Source organism: Phoxinus phoxinus (assembly GCF_949152265.1).
Source record: "Phoxinus phoxinus genome assembly, chromosome: 22".
Lineage (NCBI taxonomy): Eukaryota > Metazoa > Chordata > Actinopteri > Cypriniformes > Leuciscidae > Phoxinus > Phoxinus phoxinus.
Window position 1 is genome coordinate 15,840,140 of NC_136897.1, and position 22,375 is coordinate 15,862,514.

The following is a 22,375-nucleotide window of genomic DNA, read 5'->3' on the forward strand; positions in this document are numbered from 1 at the left end:
TCAAAGCAGAATGAAAACTTATTCCAACCTCCACTGATGGTCTCAAATGGAACATTTGCTGAGTAATTCTCTAGGGCCGCATTCCCAAAACATTAAAAATGAGTCTTAACTGCTATTTAAAATGAGATGTTCTTAAAAATATATTTGAGAACTTCTGAAGAATTTTGGAAGAATTGCCCTTTAGAACATTCTTACAAACTTTTTTTTTTATTATTATCTTAAAAAAATGTATTGACTTCTTTCTTAAGAATATTTTTTTTGTGAATTTGGCCCCTGGTCACCAAATAACCACATTGCCAAAATCCATCTAATCTTTTCTTCCCATGAATAAAGATGTTCTAAGTTATAACAGATCAGATGCTATTAACATTTGGATGCTTTTACAGTTTTATTTTATTTTATTATTATATGATGTTACATGGAGTGAAATTCAGTAATATATTTAAATTTCTGTCTTTCTGATGTGTTCTCATTTCAGATCAGCAAGCAGCACCTTCAGACCGTGAAAGATCGTTTCCTGGCCTTCCTGAATGGAGAGACTCAGATTGTAGCCGATGAGGCCTTCATCAACGCTGTCCAAAGCTACTATGAGGTTAGCCTCATTTTATTCATCAATGCAACAAGTCTGGAGTTACACTTTCAGTGGATCTCAAACTAGCACATCTATTGGTTTTCTCAGTACGCTTTATAATATCAAACCCAACTAAGATTTTTAAAGTCTCTTCAAGGCTACATTCATTTAATCCGTAATTGTGAAATACAATTACAATTGAAAAAGTTTAAATCTATGCAATGGTTAATTTTCCAGCAGACATTACTCCAGTCTTCAGTGTCACATGATGTTCCTTCAGAAATCTATATTATGCTAATTTGGTGCTCAAGATCAATTGTAATTATTAATTTCAGTGTAAAACCTTACTATTGAATGGAAATTTATATGTATCAGATCTCTCTTAAAGGAATAGTTCTAGTGCTCACTTTATCTTTGTAACCTCCCTATTCACTTAAAAAGTAGCATAATAAATAAATCCTAGATGAGAAATATGCATGAATATAGGATATTTTTGCAATGGCATTAGCAAATAAAAATGCTTTTTCATGATGTTGCTCACCAATAAGTGTCATTATAGAGTCCTGGGTGTCGGTTGTTTAAAGCCGAATGAAAGTTAGCAAAACACAAACAGCTAAGAAATGCCCAAATTATATTTACAGGTACCGGTAAGTGCTTTTGAATGGTGCTGGAAGTCTTGGTTAGGTACCACTGGTTAACTTCTGAGGACATCTAGCCAAATCCTTTGTGTCTCCCATTAATATAATGCAATTTAAAGGGGATTGTTTAGAAGTGTTAAGCTGTATGCTTTATGCTGATTTGATGAGTAGAGTAACCCATATAGTGCATGTACAGGTGAAACTCGAAAAATTAAAATATCGTGCAAAAGTTCATTTCAGTAATTCAACTTAAAAAGTGAAACTGATATATTATATAGACTCATTACATGCAAAGTGAGATATTTCAAGCCTTTATTTGTTATAATTTTGATGATTATGGCTTACAGCTTATGCAACCCCCAAATTCGAAATTAGAATATTGTGAAAAGGTTTTCATAGCCGTAAGCCATAATCATCAAAATTATAACAAATAAAGGCTTGAAATATCCCACTTTGCATGTAATGAGTCTATATAATATTAGTTTCATCATTTAAATTGAATTACTGGAATAAATGAACTTTAGCACGATATTCTAATTTTTCGAGTTTCATCTATTGAATACACAAGCAAACTGTTGCTTCAACCTGTTAAATGTTTGACTTCAGCCAAAAATGAAGAGGAAATAAATTCTTGCAAAGGATTTATACATATTTGCCTTGCTGGTAAATAAGTAATCTCAAAGTGACACTTGCTGGTATTTAAGGTGATGATCTATAATCTTTTATGACCTAGAAAAGGTGAATTGGGAATAAATTGCAGCACGGGCTAGAGTATTGGGCGTAAAGGAGATTGCTCTCAGTATGGGTGGTAATTTAATGAGGTGAAACTAATGAGCGAAATGCCTTTGTATTCAGTCACAGCCAAAGCCAGCTTTTTCAATTCAATTAAACCCTGATACTCTTATTGAATTTGTGCTGGATGTTCCCTCTCTGTCGAGTTGATCTCCCCTGCTTATCCATGCACGTTAAGGGAATTGTGTCCACTGAAGAGAGGTAAAAAAAAGAGAGAGGTGAATGGCGAGAGAATACAGAAAATAAAAAGGGGGAAATAATAGATTATTAAATAAATATAACCTTAAACCCACACTGTCAGTCAGGTTCTGCACTGCCAGATTCACACCAAATGTGTCTCGTTATGAATCAGGACTCGACTGTGCACTGTATGACACAGGGAAAATCTTGTCTAATTTAAGACAAAGTATTTTTCAAGTGTCTTGATCACCATTTAACAAGGTTGCGCTGACCTGCAGCCAATGCTTTTGCAGCCAGAACAATTGCTATGCTTGGAATGGAGAGAAACCGTCTTGGCCACTGATTTTCTGAGTTCAGATCACACTTGAATCTGATTGATGGCTTCAGCAAGTCTATTTACACTTTGGGGGTTGTTTGTTTTAATGAGCATTATACCATAAAATTCATCTGAAAATGTATATACAATATGCATTTGTATACATATAAAGGAAATTCTTGTCGCACAAATGAATGTTGAGGTTCATTTTAGTACAACCCAAATTGAGAATATGTAAATCTGAATGTAATGTGAATTTTTAAACGAAACACTACGTGTATTTATGATATAAAAATCTCTTTAAAATGACAATAGCAGCATATATACAACAATGAGCCTCAAGCGGATTCCTGTTGCTATGGTAACTTCCTCTGGCGAATATAGTATCTGTTTGTGAGTATCTATTTTTTTATTCGCGAATGTCTCTTTAGCTTTTGTGTTTACTGAAACATTTAAAATCCTAGTTGGAATGTGTATGTTCACTTATAAACAATTATAAGCATATACTGTATATACACTACTGTTCAAATATTTTTGGTCAGTAAGATTTTTTTTTTGAAGACATTAATAATTCAGCAAGAATGCGTTAAATCGATCAAAAAATAGTAAAGACATTTATAATGGTCCTAAAGTTTTCTATATTTAAAATAATACTGTTGTTTTGAACCTTCTAGTCATAAAAAAATCAATTTTTTTACAGTATATAAAAAAGTATCGTGGTTTCCACACAAAATATTAAGAAGGGCAACTGATTTTTAGCATTGATAATAATAAGAAATGTTTTTGAGCACCAACACAGCATACTAGAATGATTTCTGAAGAGCAATGGCTGCTGAAAAATATACTAAAATAGAAAACCGTTGTTTTACATTCTAATTTCACAATATTACTGTTTTACTATATAATAAATGCCTGGTTTATTACTGTAACTAGATTTATCTTTGATCACAGATTTTCCTTAAAAGCGACCGTGTATCACGGATGGTCCAAAGCGGCGGTTGCTCGGCCAGTGACTCCCGTGAGGTCTTCAAGAAGCATATTGAGAAGCGTGTCCGCAGCCTGCCCGAGATCGATGGTTTGAGCAAGGAGACGGTCCTCAGCTCGTGGATTGCCAAGTTTGATACCATCTACAGGGGAGAGGAAGACCCACGCAAGCAGCAGCAGCGTATGACAGCCAGCGCTGCCTCTGAGCTCATTCTCAGCAAGGACCAGCTGTATGAGATGTTCCAACAGATTCTTGGAATTAAGAAGTTCGAGCACCAGCTGCTGTATAATGCTTGTCAGGTAAGCAGGGAACATTTATGCAAGTCTGTTCAGTGTCAAGGAAGCGCACGCTAGTATCTGATACAGGATATGGAAGAAAAAAAAAAATATAATTATGTGAGTCTGGGTTTGGCTCTGTAATCAGATTTTTGCCACGCTTTTCTTTTTTTGGTAAAGATGACTAAACCCAAAGCACTCTGCGAGAGTTGGCTTGAAAGAAAGAGTAATTATGTGTTATTTCAAATAGCTTGAAACTGGTCTAGAACGCATCTGCAGTAACCAGAAAAACACCTGTCAGGCTTCCTGAGGAAAAGTGACAGTGACTTATCTGAGAGGGTGTGAATTTGCAAATCATCCTTCAGTTAGAAGATTTTTTTATTAGATCTGCTGCAGAAATGTGCACATTTCAAACTCATGTTGCCCACATTGACATGATACTGATATGAAACGCATTGGGCCCTATTTTAACGATCTAAGGGCATGGTCTAAAGTGCACTTGTCTGAATCCACTTTTGCTAATTTAATGACGGGAATAATGGTCAGTGCGCCCAGCACATGGTCTAAAAGAGTTGTCCCTATTCTCTTAATGAGTAATGGGTGTGGTTTGGGTAATGTGCAATAAGCCAATTAGAGTCTCATCTCCCATTCCTATTAAAAGCCAGTTGCGCTCGCGCCATGGCGGATTCACTATTTACATGGCGGAATTTGCAAGCGGAAAAACTGAACGCTTCTCTAGCTTTTAAACCGATTTGCTCATGCGTGAGGTTAAAGTGTGCAAGAAGACTATCTATGGGACAAAGTGTACTCGCGTTGTGGACCTGCCTATAGGTGCACATTACTATCGTGCCTTTTAAATAAATAAAAAAATATCACGCCATTGACTAAACCAGGTTTTAGCCTGGTCTAAAGTCAATGGCGCAATATTTTGTGTGTGTTTTCAGACTGGTCGTTTTCAGACCATGGGCACACAAATTGGCGCAAATGCACTTGCTATTTAAAGCTACATGGTGTAGGATTTACTCCCATCTAGCGGTGAAATTGTATATGACAACCAACTGAATATTACTTTCTAGCCCCTCCCATTCCGAGGGCGTTTTAACTCCTACGGTGGCCGTATTATTTCAAATCTGCTGGCAGGCGAAGCTTGAATTTCCAGGTATGTCCCTCTTTGGCTAATGTATTTTCAAGATGGAGGCGCAACATGGCTTCCGCCATTCGAGCGACTCGCTCGTATGTACAGTATTATAAATGGCAGATTCTACGCTTACGAGAATATTTGATTAGTTGGTAGAATTAATTATACATTAATGAGCACATATAATTTTTAAAGAACAAAGTGTTTTTTTGCTAAGAATCAACTTAAAAAATGACACAGTGTGGCTTTAAACAACGTAGCGTAAACTAGCAAAAAACACTTGCGTCGCGCCTGGCGCTGCATTGTGCCGGGTGTATGATAGGGCCTATTGACTATAGAATCAAGAAGTCACACTTAGTCCACCGTAGGTTAGGGGTAGGCGATATTACTAAAATCTTATATCATGAAATTAGTCATTTTATTTCACGATGATGATTTATATATCATTATATAGTTATTTAGGTTTTTATGATATCAAAATGTTTGGTACCATTACAATTTCATAATTCTTGTCACCAATCTCAATATCACAAAAAAAAAAGAACAAAGAAACTAATTACAACCAATAGGAAAAAAACTACAATAGAACAAACACATAAACCACATAAAGTACATAAATTGTATAAAGTAATCAAATGTGTAAAAAAATACCGCAAAGTCTTCACTGTGTAAATTAAATATACATTTATTTTTAGTTTAAAAAGTGATCCCGCCAAGAGCAGTGAGATTTTTCTCTCTTTTGTTGTTTGATTAACATTAATGACACAGACGGCAGCAGGTATATTAGCACTAGAACTCCCAAGACGGTCATTTTGACCGTTTTTAAATTTTACAGTGTAATAACTTTGTTAAAATAAAATCAATTTGTCTGTAGGACTCTTTTTTCTGTAGGACTTATTTAGGACTTTTCCTAAATATGTGTATATTTTATTCTGACACTGTTATTTTATTAAAATCACAAAACAAAAAAACAGTTCTGACTATTTCTACCTAGAATGGCCATAGCGGTCATTTTGACCGCACACATGTATTGATGCATAAATCCGCTACATTTCCCGCCTATTGGTACCCGTTGCATAGCATAACTTATTTACAAACAGGACTGTAGGCTAACGGTATGAAGCTTTGACGTTTCCTAACATTTTTGCATGTCTTTTCACGTGGTGAGTGCGGTGGGGAAAAAAATTGACGCAAAACTTTCCTCACATAGAGAGACAGAACCTACCGGGGCAATCTTTCTTTTGTGCTTATTTTAAGGGCGATAGCGCCATAACACGATGACAGGAATGAAAAGCTTCATTGGAAAATTAAAAAAGAAGGTTCCAATGTAGATATGATATGACGAAAATTAAGTTCAGTACGGCCATATGAACGTCAAAGTATGAACGGTCAAAATGACCGCTATGGTCATTCTAGTAGTTTGGGATTTCCGGTTGTTCTGGTGTTAAACTGCTGTCACTTTAAGACCGAATGAAAGGAATCAACTTGTCCGCTACACATGCATTTTCTTTCTCAACTGTTTACATTCACTTACTGTAAGACATAAACGACTGAATATGAGGATATTTGCAAAGATGTGTGTTTTGTGTTACATAAGTATGTGTATTTAAGTGCTCAAGCAAAATAAAGCAGCAAAAAGCACATCTCTCAGACAGCGCACAGAAACCATCTCCTTAGACACTGCGCACATATAGCGAAATTAGTTCTCTTTCATTGCTTATTGCACTTCTACAGTTACATTTTTTTTTTCAATTGTTGAATTGCCTATGAAGGCAGTATTGACTATTTCAAAAGGTATGCAACCAAATTAGTAAAATAATTCATCCGAAATTCCAGGAAAGGTGAGAATTCTTCTGTCCATTATTGGACAGTAAAGAACAATACTCAAATATTATATCACCCACCCATACAGTAAGTCAAGTCACATTTATTTATATAGCGCTTTATACAGTACAGATTGTTTCAAAGTAGCTTTACAGTGATAACAGGGAAATTATACATTTCAGCTGGTCAATTCAGTGTTGATTCAGTTTTGTTGTAAAGATCATCAATTATTGAATTAGTTAATTTATTTTACAAAGCAGTTCTGCCAAAAAATTAAAATCATCATCCAGCTCATTTCAGTTCTCATACGACAGCGTCACTATTCAGTTGAAACATATTGTAAAGCAAGCCAGAAGTGACAGTGGCAAAGAACCCAAACTGGACAAAATGGAGAAAAATACATTGGGAGAAACCAGGCTCAGTTGGAGGTTCAGTTCTCTTCTGGCCAACGTTCGAACACGTTGTCATTATGATTCAGGCTGCATCACAAGTCAGAGTTCAGATCGGGATCGGGAGCATTCGAATACTCATCCAGTTCCATTTGCTTGAAGATTGATTCATCACGCCAGTATGGAGCTGAAGCTTGTCATGGGGTGTGTGGGGAGGGCCCGTCTGGTTCTTGTGGTCTTTGCTGAGGATCTGTGCTGATGGCTGATGTGTCGACGAGACCTTAACAGGGGATTGTCTAGTAGACTCTGCTGATATTCATAGCTGTGTTGTGGTCATATCTAGGTGCAAGTCCACCATCTAATCTGGATACGGACCAGATCCGGTTGACTACGGTAACCTCGGGATAAGGATGAGACTAATATTAGGGTACATGCCATTCTTCTTACAATGTAACAAGTACATCGGGTGTTATAGTAGGTGTTCCAGGTTCTGTTTGACCTAATTTATGCAGCCTTACAATCATTTTACTTATTTGAATAATACAAATTGATAATGTGCTATGTGTATGCCAGGTTTAAGAGATCATTTCAAAATACACTACAGAATGATATGAATTGATAGATTCATCCCAGATTCTATGGCCATTCCCTGTTCGACTTCAGATACATGAAATGAATGGAGACCAGTAATGTGCGAGGTTTGTGGAAAAGCTATTTACGATGACAATTGCATAGATAGTGAATCATTGACTTTGCTTCAGGCAACAAGAAATGGTGTAGAATGAATGAAGAGAGCACAGTAGTGGCTGTAGATGGAAGAAGGCCAATGATGAGTGGGTTCCAGAACAATAGAATAGACAGAAAGAGAAAAAAACAACATATTTAAGCAGAGGAGTGTTCAACTGTCACATTTATACAGGATAATCAGAAGCTCTGTTTCAAAAGTCAAGTCAACTTAGTTTATTTATGTAGCGCTTTATACACTACAGATTGTTTCAAAGCAGCTTTACGGTGATAACAGGAAAATGATTCAATGATGCAAAAAGAGTACAGTCGTACAGCAGCTGTAAAAGAAAATAGTGTATTGTTCAGCTGAAGTCAGTTCAGTGTTGATTCAGTTCCATTGTAAAGATCATCAATTATTAAATTAGTTCATTTCATCTATTAAGCAGTTCTTCATAAAACAGCGATGAACTGCCTGTGAAGGCAGTATTTTAAAACTATTCCAAAAATTATGCAACCAAATAAGTACAATTATTGATCCAAAATGCCGGGAAAGGTGAAAATTATTCTGTCCATTATCGGACTGTAAAGAACGATACTCGAATATTTGTTCTTGTAGCTATTTCAACTAAACTGAAAGGGTCAACGGATATGCTGTTCAGCTGAAATTCAGATAAGACTGGGAAACACCTCCATACAGAATTTCATAAAGGTTTCTGCAGACTTGGGGCAATTGTGGGATTAGTGACCAGTGGGTAAACAAAAGCACCGGATCCGGAGGAGGTGTCAATGTAGGAATCTTCTATTCATCATCATGCCACTTTCTGCGTTCACACTGGAGCCAAGCGAGCCGATTTGAGCGTGTTCCGTTTTGATCATCTTTCTATTAGCCTCATGAATCCTACTTGCTGTGAGCGGAAGGTAATATCCTAGTAACCATAGCAACGGCTGACACGCCGACCGGGCCTTACCTCAAATCAAACCCTCAAATCAAACCCAACGACACCACAGTCCTGTGGTTACAAACGCTGGCATATTTGTCTCTTTCTTTAGCTTTGCTTCGCTGTCATTGTTACTGCAGGATGCATACGTTTTTTTTTTTTTTTTTCACAGCAGGTTGTTATTTCTTCCAAGCCCCTTCCTGCTTTTTAAATTAAATCTTGTTGATAGCCAGACTCTGTGTTAAACAGCTGTGTCGATTGTGTGTGCGTGTGTCTATGTGTTTAACAGCATTCAGTATCAGTGCATTAGCTGTCTCCTGGGTAGTGGGAGTTTAATCCAATCTATCGACTATTTCCTGAGGGCATTTCAAGATACCAGCTGTGGATGGCAAGTGATTGACAGGAAAATCGACAGAAAACACTGGAACACAGATCAGTCAATCAGTGAAAATCAAGAACCTAATATTCATTTTGGGCCCTTAACTCACTATAATGCCAATATAGCAAATCTTGTGCAACTGTTGCGCAGGTCTAATAAAAAAAAAAAAAAAAAAATTTGTTCAAGTAATACTCAAAAATGAAAATTCTATCGTCATTTTTAATTCATTTTTTCATTTTTTTCATTCAATTGACCGGATTAGAATGGCTATTTAACCACACCCACCGCTTTTCAAGGCAGGGTTCTCTATCCACCTTTTTTTCCAACGTGGAGGTAAGGTGTTTACAGTGAATGAGCGAGACTTCCTTTTTATTAGCCGCTATAGGGAAATAACGAGAAGAATATATCAAAGTGCAGTTAACCAGCGTGTTTATAATTAAGGCAATACATTAAAATAATATGGTAAGAAATACCAGTTTGCAATATCAAGCAGCATAACGAGCTGCTAAGCAATGACACCGGAAGCCAGACACATTCAAATTACAAATGGCCGCACCCGCTCCTGAAAAATAAGGTGGATAAGGAACATTCACATTGAGAGTGGGTTTTTTTTTCTGCGCTGCTTTTCCATAGTTTTTCTTTCCATGTTTTTTCCATGTAAATACACTCCAGGCAGGCGTGAGTGTTGTGCTCGCATACCGTGTCTTTTGCAGTGTCTCGTGCATGACACGGCACTTCAAAATGTGACGCTCAAGATAAAATAAGTTACAAAATAACTTTTACAATATGCATTTCTAGACCTTGCGTTATTTAATTTGTTTCATTCCACTGACCTGCATCTCAAGTTTATCAAACTAAAATATGCGTTCTGTATGAAGTCAGTCCAAAAAAAAATAATTACAGCGCAAGTTGGCTTGTACCTCATGATTTTGCTATAAACTGATTTTGCTATAAATCTCTCTGTTGTGAGTTTGTGTTAGTTTGGGGCACATGTGTTCGGTTTGACAGTTCACCATGTGCTTTGCTGTCATAATGGCATCTGATCCCACCCCCTTGTTATTCCATTTCTTACCTCGTTATTGTTTCACTTCTGTTCAGTATCAATTAAATCCTTCCTCCCCTATTTAGTTCCCTCTTGTGTGCTGTCTTGTGCCAGATTGTTGTTTGTGCTCCATGCAAGCAGTTACCCAGCCTCATCTTGTCTCGTGTTTTGCAATGTTGTGTTGGATTCTTTGCCTGTTATTTTTCATCTTTTATTTTTGGTTTTCTTTACTACCCTCTTACTTCCCAGGTGGTATCCCCATTGCATTCAGCCCTGGATCTGCTCTCCAGTCTAGCAGTGTTGCCATGCCCACTTACTATAACCGTTATTGGGGGTTTTGTTTAATCTTGGCTCTTACAGCGATCTAATTTATGGATATATTCAAGTGAGTAGGTGTGGGTCGCGATATTTCGTTCTTATTTTTAGTATAAAGCATTTCCATTTATTTAGTTTTTTTATGGACTTGTGCTTGTTAGCTGATTTGCTTGCAAGATCTGGCAACATTAATACAGTCACGAATACATGGCAGCAGATACAGACGGGAAGCTTAAAAAACAACCTCAAAAACTGCTATAATAAGTTGACATGGCAACACTGCGAGTGCGCTCTGTGAAGTAGCCTTTAAACATTAACAAAACACGACGCCTCTGCCGACTGTGCTTTAGTTAAAATTGAGCACAACGAGTCTTTTGTCACTGTAATATTACTTTAGTCAAAATAGCATATACCATACATGATTACCACAGTGTATCGCAGTTTCAGGAGTGAAAATTTACTGTAAGTGGCCGCATTTTTCAGGAGTTATTTCGGCTGAATGTGGTTGTCACTCCTGTAAATTGCTGAACTGTGTGTGTACAGAACATGATTAAGCACCAAAAGGTGATGTGACAACCAAACTTTTGTGCACAGCACATATTTATGTGACTCGATTGCTTTGTTCTGTATAAAAGAACGAATGGAACAGAAAAGTGAACGTAGAATAGAAAAGTAACAGTGCTTGACAGTGTGCGTTTCACTCACATTTGTGACTAAGGGTACGTTTACACTACAACGATGTACTAAAAACGTAAAGTTTTTTCTTTGTACTGAACACGTTCACAGATTCACATTTTTGTAGTTTACATGGAGATGATCAATTATAATGGTATTGTTTCACTTTGAAACCCGTTTTCAAAAGTTTGCATTTTCAGGGCCCCCAAAACGATGTTGTTGTATAAATGAATGGCCAAAATGTATAAAAAGTGTTCTGTTTTTATTTAAAAACGGTGCCGTATAAACGTACCCCTAGCTTATTTTAAGGGGCCATTTACCAGACTCCGTTTTCATACGGACAATGATATGATTAAAACTGAGAAATTTTTCCTTTGAGTTTTCTGCGTTGATGACACCATTGCCAAAACGATCCCCATTCACAGGGATCCGCGGAAACGACTAAAACACTGCAATCTGCTGCCAGGCCATTAGATGGCGATGAAAAACTATAGACTGAACATTTAATAACGCATGTGCATGAAATCATCGTTTTCACAGATTCATGTTTTTATTGTTTACAAGGAGACCGTTTTCAAAAGGTCGCGTTTTCAGGCACCCAAAACGCCGTTGTCATGTAAACGAACCGCCAAAACGCATAAAAAGTTTTACGTTTTTGGTTGAAAACGGTGTTGTGTAAACAGCCCCTAGATGTGTGCAAACTGTAAAATGTATTTAGTAGCATGTGTGCGAATAAAAAAATTATATCATAAATATCTGAAAAGAGTTCTTAAATCAGGAAATAACAAATCCAGGAATCGTGATATGGCTTTGATATGATTAATAAAAAAGCAGTAATTTAGCCAATTGCATTAGTATGAGTGCGGCACGTTTTATAGGCTAGTGAAAACGCAGCACTGTGCGCGTTCTTCAGGCTCAGGTTTCGGTGCAGTTCACAATCAATGAATATCGAACATTTAGGAGGTTTTGCAAAAGAGCAGAATGTTGTGAGCTCATTGCATGTGCCACCTAAGATTTTTGAGACAAAAGGATTTGAATGTGTCTTCCACAAGACAAAATAATTAACCCTTTTAAGCGTACGATGTGATTTAGGATGTTCAGTGCGTCACGTGATCAACTGCTAAATTCAAATCTGCGTTAATACTTTGGCTGGCACTGAGCCAGAGACGGACGCACTCAGCGCTTGTCATATATTACAACTGTTCAGTGACTTCAACCATATAATGTTTATTTTATGTTTCTGACGTTTAAATACAGATAAGTATTAGCAAGACATATTTATAGTTTGTAAAATATACACTAATGTCTATGGAAGCGGCAATAATCCTTTCAAATAGGCTATAATTTGACAGTGTGTTTCATTGATATTTAATAATCTACATATAGCGTAGTAACTATAAAGTTTACTCTAATCTTAATTTTGGTACAAAATGTGTGTGTGCGTGTGCGAGCGTGTTGTTTGTGGAATCCGTCAAAAATATATTTTTTTAACATTCTGTTAAAATCACTTTTAGGTCTACTTATCAACGAACTCTGTGTACGCTATAGGTAATGGAGGGCGTTAGGTTTGCAGGACATCAAAAAACAGCCTCTGATTCACAAAATGCGCTGTACAATGCCGAGATAAGGTGCTAATTACAAAAAAAACTAAAAAACATTAATATTTAGCATGACATGGGCCACAAATATGCCAGCGGGCCCACCAGTTGAGTAACCCTGTCAAACTGGATCAAATCCATTAAATGACATCCACTGGTGAGGGTGCATTAGGATGATGCATCCACCTCACAGAACACAGAAGGAACCTTCTTCAACTCCATATCAGTCGTGACCCGAGTGCCACACTGATGACACACTGTACAGGAGGGGACACTGGGAATCTCATCAAATGAGACCTGACTCTTTTACTCTTTCCCTCTTTCCCCTTTTCTCATTCTCATCCCAATTTCAACGGTGCATATTGATTAACAAATGCATTTTACCCTGCAATGATGACTACAAATGGAACAAATTGGATTTCAGCCATTCGCTCAGGATATGCGTTTTGGTGTGGGCGTCTTGATGTAGGAAGCATTATTCTGTTGAATGAGATTTGTCTTCCTGGCCCCGTCTTGGTTAATGAAAGCCTAATCTAATGTAATTGGCATGAATAGCAAATACAACCGGAGCTGCAAGGTGACTTGACCAGGATGTGCGCTCTTTGGTTGATTGCGGTTAGTGAATATAAACCAGAGACCAATCAGCGGTGGTTCTACACAGGCACACATGCACTTTAACAAATGGCATCCCTACTTGAATGCATTCATGACAGAGAGACACTACGTATAACTAAGTCAACACAGAAATGGCTAAACAACTACAGAGCATTTTCAAAGGCTTTTCTTTAGATGGCGCTTAAATGAGCAGACGCTGGTGCCACGAGGACAGCTGTTGCCACTCATTTACTCTCATCAAACCTCATTGTGCTATCTAGACTCTCTGAAATGCAGATAACACAATGAGCTTTGAAAGCTCGGAAAATAAATACCATGCATGCGTTTGCATTTTGCTTTGCCGAATCCCTTTGCGCCCATGATGTGTGTGTGTGTGTGCTCTGTGGTCCGTGTTTGATGTCTGGCTACGCATTTCTGAGGTTCTGTGCTTGTAAAGCCGCTTGTGGTTTGACAGAAACTACCTCAGCACCCTTTGTGCGACCCGAGGTAGTTGTCATGGAGACCGTAAACACACAGGGCTTTTAATCACTCTCTTGCCCACATCAGCTGTTCTTCCCATGAATATATTACACATTGTAACCTTATAATTACCTCTTTCTCTGTCTCTACCCCCACCCTCTCTTTTTCTTTGTGTCAATCACCTGAGCTGTCACAATTTTTTTTTTGAAAGCTCTGAAAGCATGAGATCCCTCCCTTCAGAACGTCTCCAAAGGCACGCCTCCTTCAAAACACATGAACGCACACAGCAGGGAGCAAACAAAAGCGTTAATCGAGACGGCATTAAACTACCTCATGTGTCAAAGCAAAAGTGTTGCCATTGAAACCACTCCGAGTATAAAGTCATTGGTTTCCATCTCTTCCAAATTACAGTAGTAATGGCGTGAATGCAGCGTAGACTCATTGTTTTGGTGCAGGAGGAACTGCAAAATGTGACACTGGTGCTTGGTGACTGACGTCGGTTTAACTCTGCATAGCATTAAACGCGCTGATGACGTGTGTTGTCTGAGCGAGCAGGTGCGCGGAGGTATAAACATACAGGAAGGTAGGACATCGTATCATCGGACCGGATGCAATGACTGGACGAACATTTTATGGTCCTACGCTTTCCACAGACGACATATGTACGTACATATACAGTAAATACATTTAGACTACTAAACTTGATTGCTATCAAGAGACTTTCAACCAGCATAAAAAAAAGTTTCTGGAACAAATCACCTACCCTGCCTTTAAGGAGTGAGCTTCTCAAAATAGAAAGTGACTATAAGAAAATAGTTATAGCATTGAAAAAACAAATTCCCATTTTCAACTTCAGGGAAAGGTTCCAATCAACTGGAGGTGTTACAAATCTGACTGGAAGAAGATGTGTGTCTATATCGCATTAATGCACGACAAGTAGGATAGTTTGAGTGATCAAAGACTCTCCAAGGATCACAGCTGGAGAATTGCAGAATTTAGTTGATTCTTGGGGTCAGAAAGCCTCGGAAAATATATCGAACAGTAACTACATCACCACAAGTTTTTTGGGAGGGTTTCAAGGGAAAAAAAATCCTCTGCTCTCATTCAAAAACAAACTCCTGCATATTTAGTTGCCAGACACTACTGGAACTTCAAACAGGACCAGATCAGATTAAATTAAAAATAGCTTTTTGGCTAGAGATGGATTTGGTGCACACAGGGATAAAATAGTACTCCATGCCCACAGTTTAATATACGGCTAAATCTTTCATTTTGTGCGCCTATTATTCTGGAGGTCCTGGACATAGTTTTAGAAACAAAACATCATAGTTTCTATTAAATACCAACTGAAAAAAAAAAATCTAAACCTGACCGCCTCTTGAAATCTTATAATTGGCATTGGCAATCAGTACAAGGATCACTAACAAACATCGAAATCAAAACAAAATTTGGTCACTAAATCACAAAATGAAGGTTCTGCATGGCCATCTCAGTCCCATGACCTGAACCCTATAGAAAATGAGTGGGGTGAACTGAAGAGGAGAGGGCACCAACCTGGACATACGAATTTAAAGGATCTGACAGATTCTATTTGGAGGAGTGGTCTCTGATCTCTTGCCAGGTGTTCGCCAACCTCATCAGGCATAATACTGTATGAGAAGACTCAGAGCTGTTATCTTGGCAAAAGGAGGTTGTAAAAAGTATTAAATCAAAAAAGGATAATAATAATTGTGATCGCCGTGTTTTGGAGAAAAAAGGTTTATTTCATATTGAGATTTTCCCCCAGTTTCAATTGTTTTCTACAATGAAAAGGTAGATTTTTGTGGGGGTTTTTTTGTATGAAAGATTACATTTATTTTCACAACCTTCTTTGCTCATATTTACCAAGGGTGCCAATGACCCTGACTGGTGAACGTGATTTCACAAAGTAGAACATGTTCCTGGATCAATATCTTTATTGATCCTGCACAACATTCCAATCAACAGTTAATGTCAAGTTTAGGCTTAAAACAAGGGTTAGGGGGGTCTACATCAGTGTTATTCATCCATCATTTCCCTCTGACATTAAGGGTAGGATTAAGGGTAAGGGGTAGGGATTAGGGTAGGTTAGGACTATGTTTTTGGTCAAGAATGCTGTTCCTGGATCAACAGAACATGTCTTTCTTGGCAAAATCACAGCAACCATTATGCTGTTTCTAAGCAAGATATTTCATCTCAAAAAACGCTCTTGATAAACACATTTATATTCTGTAACTGTGTTATAAATGCATATCACTCTGGACTGTTGCATTATTGAAACTTTAATGCTTACACAAGGCTTAACATCTTCTCAGAAACTTGCACTGATACTAAGAGGAACCATTAAATGGTTAGAGACCCATTTTGCAAAAGGCTCTTGTTGACCATGGAAGTCATTTGCTGTAGCTATGAAGACCAGTCACCCGGTTCTATTAGATAAAATGTACAGTAATCACATAATAGAGCTGCCTTTGCTTTCTTGCTCTCTGACACATTTGGTCGTCTACTTCACAACCTGCAAGAACATATTAGCTCCAGGCTGGATTATGAGATCATGTCAGAGAATAATGATTTTATTAATTGAACCAGGAACCCTTGTGGCTCCCAGAGTTCATAAAAATAAATTATTTACAGATCTAGTAAATTAGCTGTCTTGATTATGGAGATGGACATGTTCTGTAAGTGCGCATGTGTTTCTTCCACCCATGTCTGTTCATTCCAGCTCATCTACATAAAGACGGGCCTGTCTGCTCTCTGTCTCTTTCTGTGTCTTAACAAACTGTCACTCCTGTGCTGATTGCAGTGGTAAAGAGTAATTAACTGAGGAGATAGAGAGAGAGATTGTTCAAAGTGTGTTATCTGCTCTCTCGCTAGCTGAAATCTGTGGCCAGAGTAATGGGATTGAATTGGCTAGTCACCATGGCAGAACTACAGTAAATACTTAGAATATTAAAAAGTGGCAGGTAAGCTGCATAGCCGACAGGGATTACATGCAGATTTGTGGTGCCAAAGCCTCCATCAGGGGTTGCGCCATGAGTGACAGGCTTCAAACACCATGCAAAAGTTTTGATCTTTGAAAAGGAAGATTATATTTTCCCAACAGCATCCCCATTATGACAAGGCTGAAACACACATGTGCACTTACTTTTTGGCACGGATATATAGTATATTAACTGATAATTTAATATATAACTGAGACTCCCAAAATAACAAGTCAATGGATTTACAGTAAAAGGTGACAGTGAAAGAAGAAATATTATGTATTATAAAAAGTATTTCCACCCAAGCTGAACCTCAAGGGGGGTTAGCATAATATATTATGATATAACATAATGAGCTAATACCATGCAAATGTTTGGGTTAGGTAAGATTTCTTCATGTTTTTGAACTCTGTATATATTTGATAAAAAATGTATATTGTGTGAAATATAATTTTAAAAAAAAAATTACTGTTGTCTATTTTTATACAATTGAGAAGCCAAATTTTCCATGATCCTTCGACATGTAAAAGATCATACTATAAAAATATCCTGTAAGATTCAGAACTCAAAACTTCCTTGTTAGTCCAAAAACAGCAACCAAGTTCAGAAAACGACTTGTTTCAGATTTTGTCATAATATTACGTCATAGTGCGACAATAGACTGCCTCTATAGCCCTGCTCATCGATTCACACATGTCATGTAGTACTAAAGATAAATACAGGATTACTTCAGCAACAAAAAAAACGTCTCTGAGGATTACAAGAAATTTTGAAGTGTCGAGTTGTGGAAAAAAACAGTATTTGCATTGCCATCCTTGTGATCGTAACATTTATTTTTATCAAAGTTCCAGTCAGATCGTGTCAGTAAGTAAATGCTGTTCGTTTGTTCCGTTTCATTTGACTGCAGATTTGCTTTTAAACGACAGTTCGACTGTCTTTTCAGATATTTACCATGTGTCACTATTGCTTTGTCTTATACAGATGGTTTGATATATCTTCTGTTTTGTCATCAGTAAGCAGTGTTGGGGGTAACGAGTTACAAAATAACGGATTACAGTAACGATATTACTTTTTTGGGTAACGAAGTAAAGTAACGCATTACACTAAAAATATCAGTAACTACACTACTTTACTAGACTATAGGAACGCGCTTTCCTGCGTTACCCAAGTCGTGTTTGCATGTGTGTAAAGCTCTGATCTGTCTAAGTGGTGCGTGCACGCCTGTGTGTGTGTGCTTGCCTGGGCACCGTTGCCATAGAGATCAATTTGAGTGACGTAGCTGCTGGTGCGAAGGACAGAGGGAAATGGAGATGGAGACGGAGACAGGGGGTTTCGGCCAGTGGCGATTTTCACATTACTTTCAGTTTATTGCTCGAAAGGACAAAAATATTTGCATGAAATTCACTCTATGCCCAGGCAGGCAAGTACTGGCCTTTGGGACTACCGGGAGATTCACGGCTTTTTAGGCTGATACATCTAAAACTTTTTTTTTTTGTCTTAATGGCCCATAAAACTCATACATCGGCGGCCCATTCGTTTTGTTTTGCTTAATTGGCGGCGCTGGGTAAGTGCCGGTGTAATGCATTGGTTAAAAAAAAGTCAGCGTTAGTTTTTTTTCTGACAGTCCGGCCCATGAAACACGTAGATTGGCCCATTGGTTATTTTCTTGATTGACACTGGACTGGCCCAATCACATCTTTAAACACCTCCCCCTTTGAGCTTTGAGCGAGCGTGCAGTGTCAGTGTGTATCTGTCAAAATACAGATGGAGAAGAAAGTTTCAGTTTTGCAGTTTCCATCAAGATAAAAGATCATGTGCTTATCTCTTTCCAAGTATAGAAATTAGTACAAAACTAATTATGAAAGTTTCCTTTCTTTTTCAGTGCATTTGTTTTACAATATATGGCTATTATTATTATTATTATTATTATTATTATTATTATTATTATTGTGGCCAAAATGCCAGGGCTGATTTTTTTTTGTCCCAGTCCAGCCCTTATCATGTGTCTACCACCACGGACATAATCCTGTTGTTTGTATATTTTACAGTGAGGCATACTTCTTTGTGCAGACAGGGATATTGTTATTTTATAAGGTTTTACATGCCTTTTTGTTTAGGCTACATTTATAAACACTATGCAGACATGCAGGCTAAGTGATGATAGGGCTATGATGTTTGTCCATGTATCTACCGGTACACGGTAAATTACGAAACGAGAATGTAAAGTAATAAGTACTGAAGTTACTTTTCAAATGCAGTAACTAAGTAATCTCATTACAATTTACAGAAGTAACTAGTAACTAATGACTTTTTTTGAGTAACTACCCCAACACTGTCAGTAAGACATTACAATATGTTTCATTTTAATTCAATCATAACACTGCAAATGACAATGTATACATTTTTCACTTTATTGAAAAGGTTGAACTAAATAGCCTAAGAACGACAGTGTGACAAATGATGGTTCATACATTTATATTTCCGTTTACAATTGGGGAAGAAAAGTCATCCTTTGTCAACTATAACTGTGGTAACTCCAAGTAATTATTTTAATATACAAAACTGTTACTTAATAACAGCAGTGGGTGTTAACTTGCAAGTCTTGAATGCGGCACGTCCATCAAAACAGGATAGTTTCGAGTGTTTGAAAGAGAGGGTCAAAACAGGATAGAAAATTGCTTGTACTTCTAAATTAGGATGATTTTTGATGTAGAAATCTTGAAAATATTATAAGGGGACCTCAGTGAACACTATAAAAAAAAATGCTGACAAAAATGCAGTTCATGGCCCCTTTAAAATTAAATGTATTAATTTGATGGAAAAGCTGAATTTTCAGCATTATTATTACAGGCTTCAGTGTCACATGATACTTCAGAAATCATTCTAATATGCTGATTTGGTGCTCAATTCTTTTTTATTTATGACTATTTTTAATATTGAAACAGTTTTTTTTTTTTTTTTAAATCTTACTGACCCAAACTTTGGAACAGTAATGTAATTGAACTTAATTGTTTTTTTTAAATTAATATGTAATGGATCATTTATTCTGGCATTAATAGTGAAATTAATAAAACTAACAAAAAGCCCTATAGTTCACAAGAAGCCAATAGTATCATAATAATAATGTACTGTATATTGTATTGCTTAAGTATGCTAGAAGATAAAGATCAATATAAACAACTTAACCTTATACTTAAAGTGTATATTGCTGTGGGAATAAAATAATTCCTGTAAGTAACTTCAAAAAGCAATAAAGAGGACAAGAGGGGTCTGTAGTAATGGAAACTGCTTTCCTTTTTACTGCAGTTATAATGTTCTGAAGGTTGAATCTGCGAAGTCCCAATGAGTTTAGATGCCTGCTTGATTACTCTTGAATTTGAGACTGTGTGCACCTCTGTGTATAATGTGCTTTCTTGCTTTTAGCCGTGTTCCTCTTGCACTAACCCATGCTTCTATAATTGTCTTCATGCACGGATTCATCACATGCATTTTTGATAGGAGGATGGCAGCCAAGATCCACTTTCCCCTCACCTGTGCTCAGTACCTGCATAGATCACTTTTTATTACCCATCTTCTCACTATTGATCAGGAGCAGCGCCCTGGGCAATCAGACCAGGTTTTTTTTCCTATAGCTAGAATAATTTGCTCTGTCGTTAGAGATCTTGATAGTGTTCTGTTCTCTGTCTTTCTTTCTCTGGTGATTTAACTTTTTCCTTCTAGATGTTCTGTCCATTTTCTTTATGTGAAACCGGTAAAGACTAACCAAATTTGTTGCTGCCTATAGTGGCTAAAGCAGAAAGCTTTAAAGATTTTCCTCCGGTTTAAGATTGCAGTTGCAGAGATGTTTACAATAAAAAGTTGTATAATTCTGTTTTAATTTTACAGTTTTTTATTGTGGGTGTAACACTACTGCTAGACATCTGATTTCATGTTTTTCTGATTTCAAAGCACAAAGTTCACCCCCTGCTAGTTTTGTACGCCTCCATCATGCGGTTTTGGACGCTAACCACCGTTACACCTACACTAATCAGCCCTCCACTGAGTTGCCTCCATCCCAGAAGAACTAAACAGACTAAACATTTAACTAACACAGTTTAGGAAGCACTCTTGAACATCTTTAAAATCTTTAATTTTAGTTTTATCTTTGGAGAGTTGGACTTTGTAGCAAATGCTACAAAACACAGTACTATGCAGTGTTGTAGTCGAGTCACCAACTGTCGAGTCCGAGTCGAGTCTCGAGTCCCAGTGTTCGAGTCCGAGTCCAAGTCCGAGTCACCAAAGAAGAGTCCGAGTCGAGTCCAAGTCGAGTCACCATTACCTGAGTTCGAGTCCGAGTCGAGTCTCGAGTCCTGTGTTCGAGTCCGAGTCAAGTACACTGTATTTACTTTTGTAAAAAAATTAATAAGTTTAGAGATTTTCATTGTAAAGGGATTAAACAATGTTGCGGTGTCCAACTGAGTATGTGTGGCTGTGAGGAAAAATCAAGAGAAAAAAGATTGACGATGTAAAGTAATTTAACAGTTAACAATAAAACGACAAGCTTCTTCAAGGCTTGGTTTCTTCCTGAATTAATCCGTTTCTCCCGAAATAAATGAAAGTAAGAGGTCGGTGAACTGGGAGAAGAATAAACTTTATGGTTGACTTACTTACACTGTGTATATCTGATATGAATTAAATATGTCGGCAAATATATTTGAAAGGATTGTTTATTGCTACTTCCATAGACACCATTGTATTTTACAAACTATAAATGTATTGTTTTGCTATAAATTGTATGTATTTAAATATCTGAAATCTAAAATAAACATAATTGTGTTATGGTATGATAAGCGGGATTAAAAGAGAATTAAAAAAAAAAATGAGCTCAATGTTAAAATTGACCGGAGTTCTCCTTTAAGCGCTGAGCGCGTCCGTCTTTGGCTCAGCGCCAGCCATAGCACGAAAGCACAGTTTGAATTTGGCAGTTATGTCACGTCACTGTACATTCGCTCCTTAGTGGTCAGCTCAGCTGCTGCAAAGCGTGCCAAAATCGAAATTGCTGATGAGATGTAGAGGGACTTATCTACTGTTAAATGAATAATGCTCGAGAATGAAGCGTAAAGTGAGTGACGTCAGTGAGTGTGTTGTCAAGCAAGGAGAGCGAGCGGTAGCAGTGTCTGTGAGGGAAAAAATAGATCACGGCCGGTCTTGGAGCACGAAACAGATAAAGTTTAACATCTTATATCAAATTTTTATAACCTATTTATTCAGAAACAACGTCATTCATTTGATGAATGCTCAAGCCCGATTTTATATATCCTCGGCTCGAGTCCGAGTCCAAGTACGAGTCATCAGTCCGCGAGTCCAAGTCGAGTCACGAGTCCAGAGAATGGAGTCTCGAGTCGGACTCGAGTCCAGAGAATAAGGACTCGAGTCGGACTCGAGTCCGAGTCCAGGACTCGAGTACTCCATCACTGGTACTATGGTACACTGAACACAACGTCACCTTGACGCTTTTAAAGGGGTGGTAAAGTGTGATTTC

General features: G+C 37.5%; 1 protein-coding gene across 1 annotated transcript in view; it reads left to right on the forward strand.

The window, feature by feature from the left end:
• The window catches only part of cadpsa (Ca2+-dependent activator protein for secretion a), a 126,976-nt gene that overhangs the window by 14,785 nt on the left and 89,816 nt on the right, over positions 1–22,375 (forward strand). The window contains exons 3-4 of the mRNA XM_079596658.1: positions 479–592; positions 3,449–3,781. Of these exons, the coding sequence (XP_079452784.1) occupies positions 479–592; positions 3,449–3,781 (447 nt within the window). The remainder of the gene's footprint in view (positions 1–478; positions 593–3,448; positions 3,782–22,375) is intronic.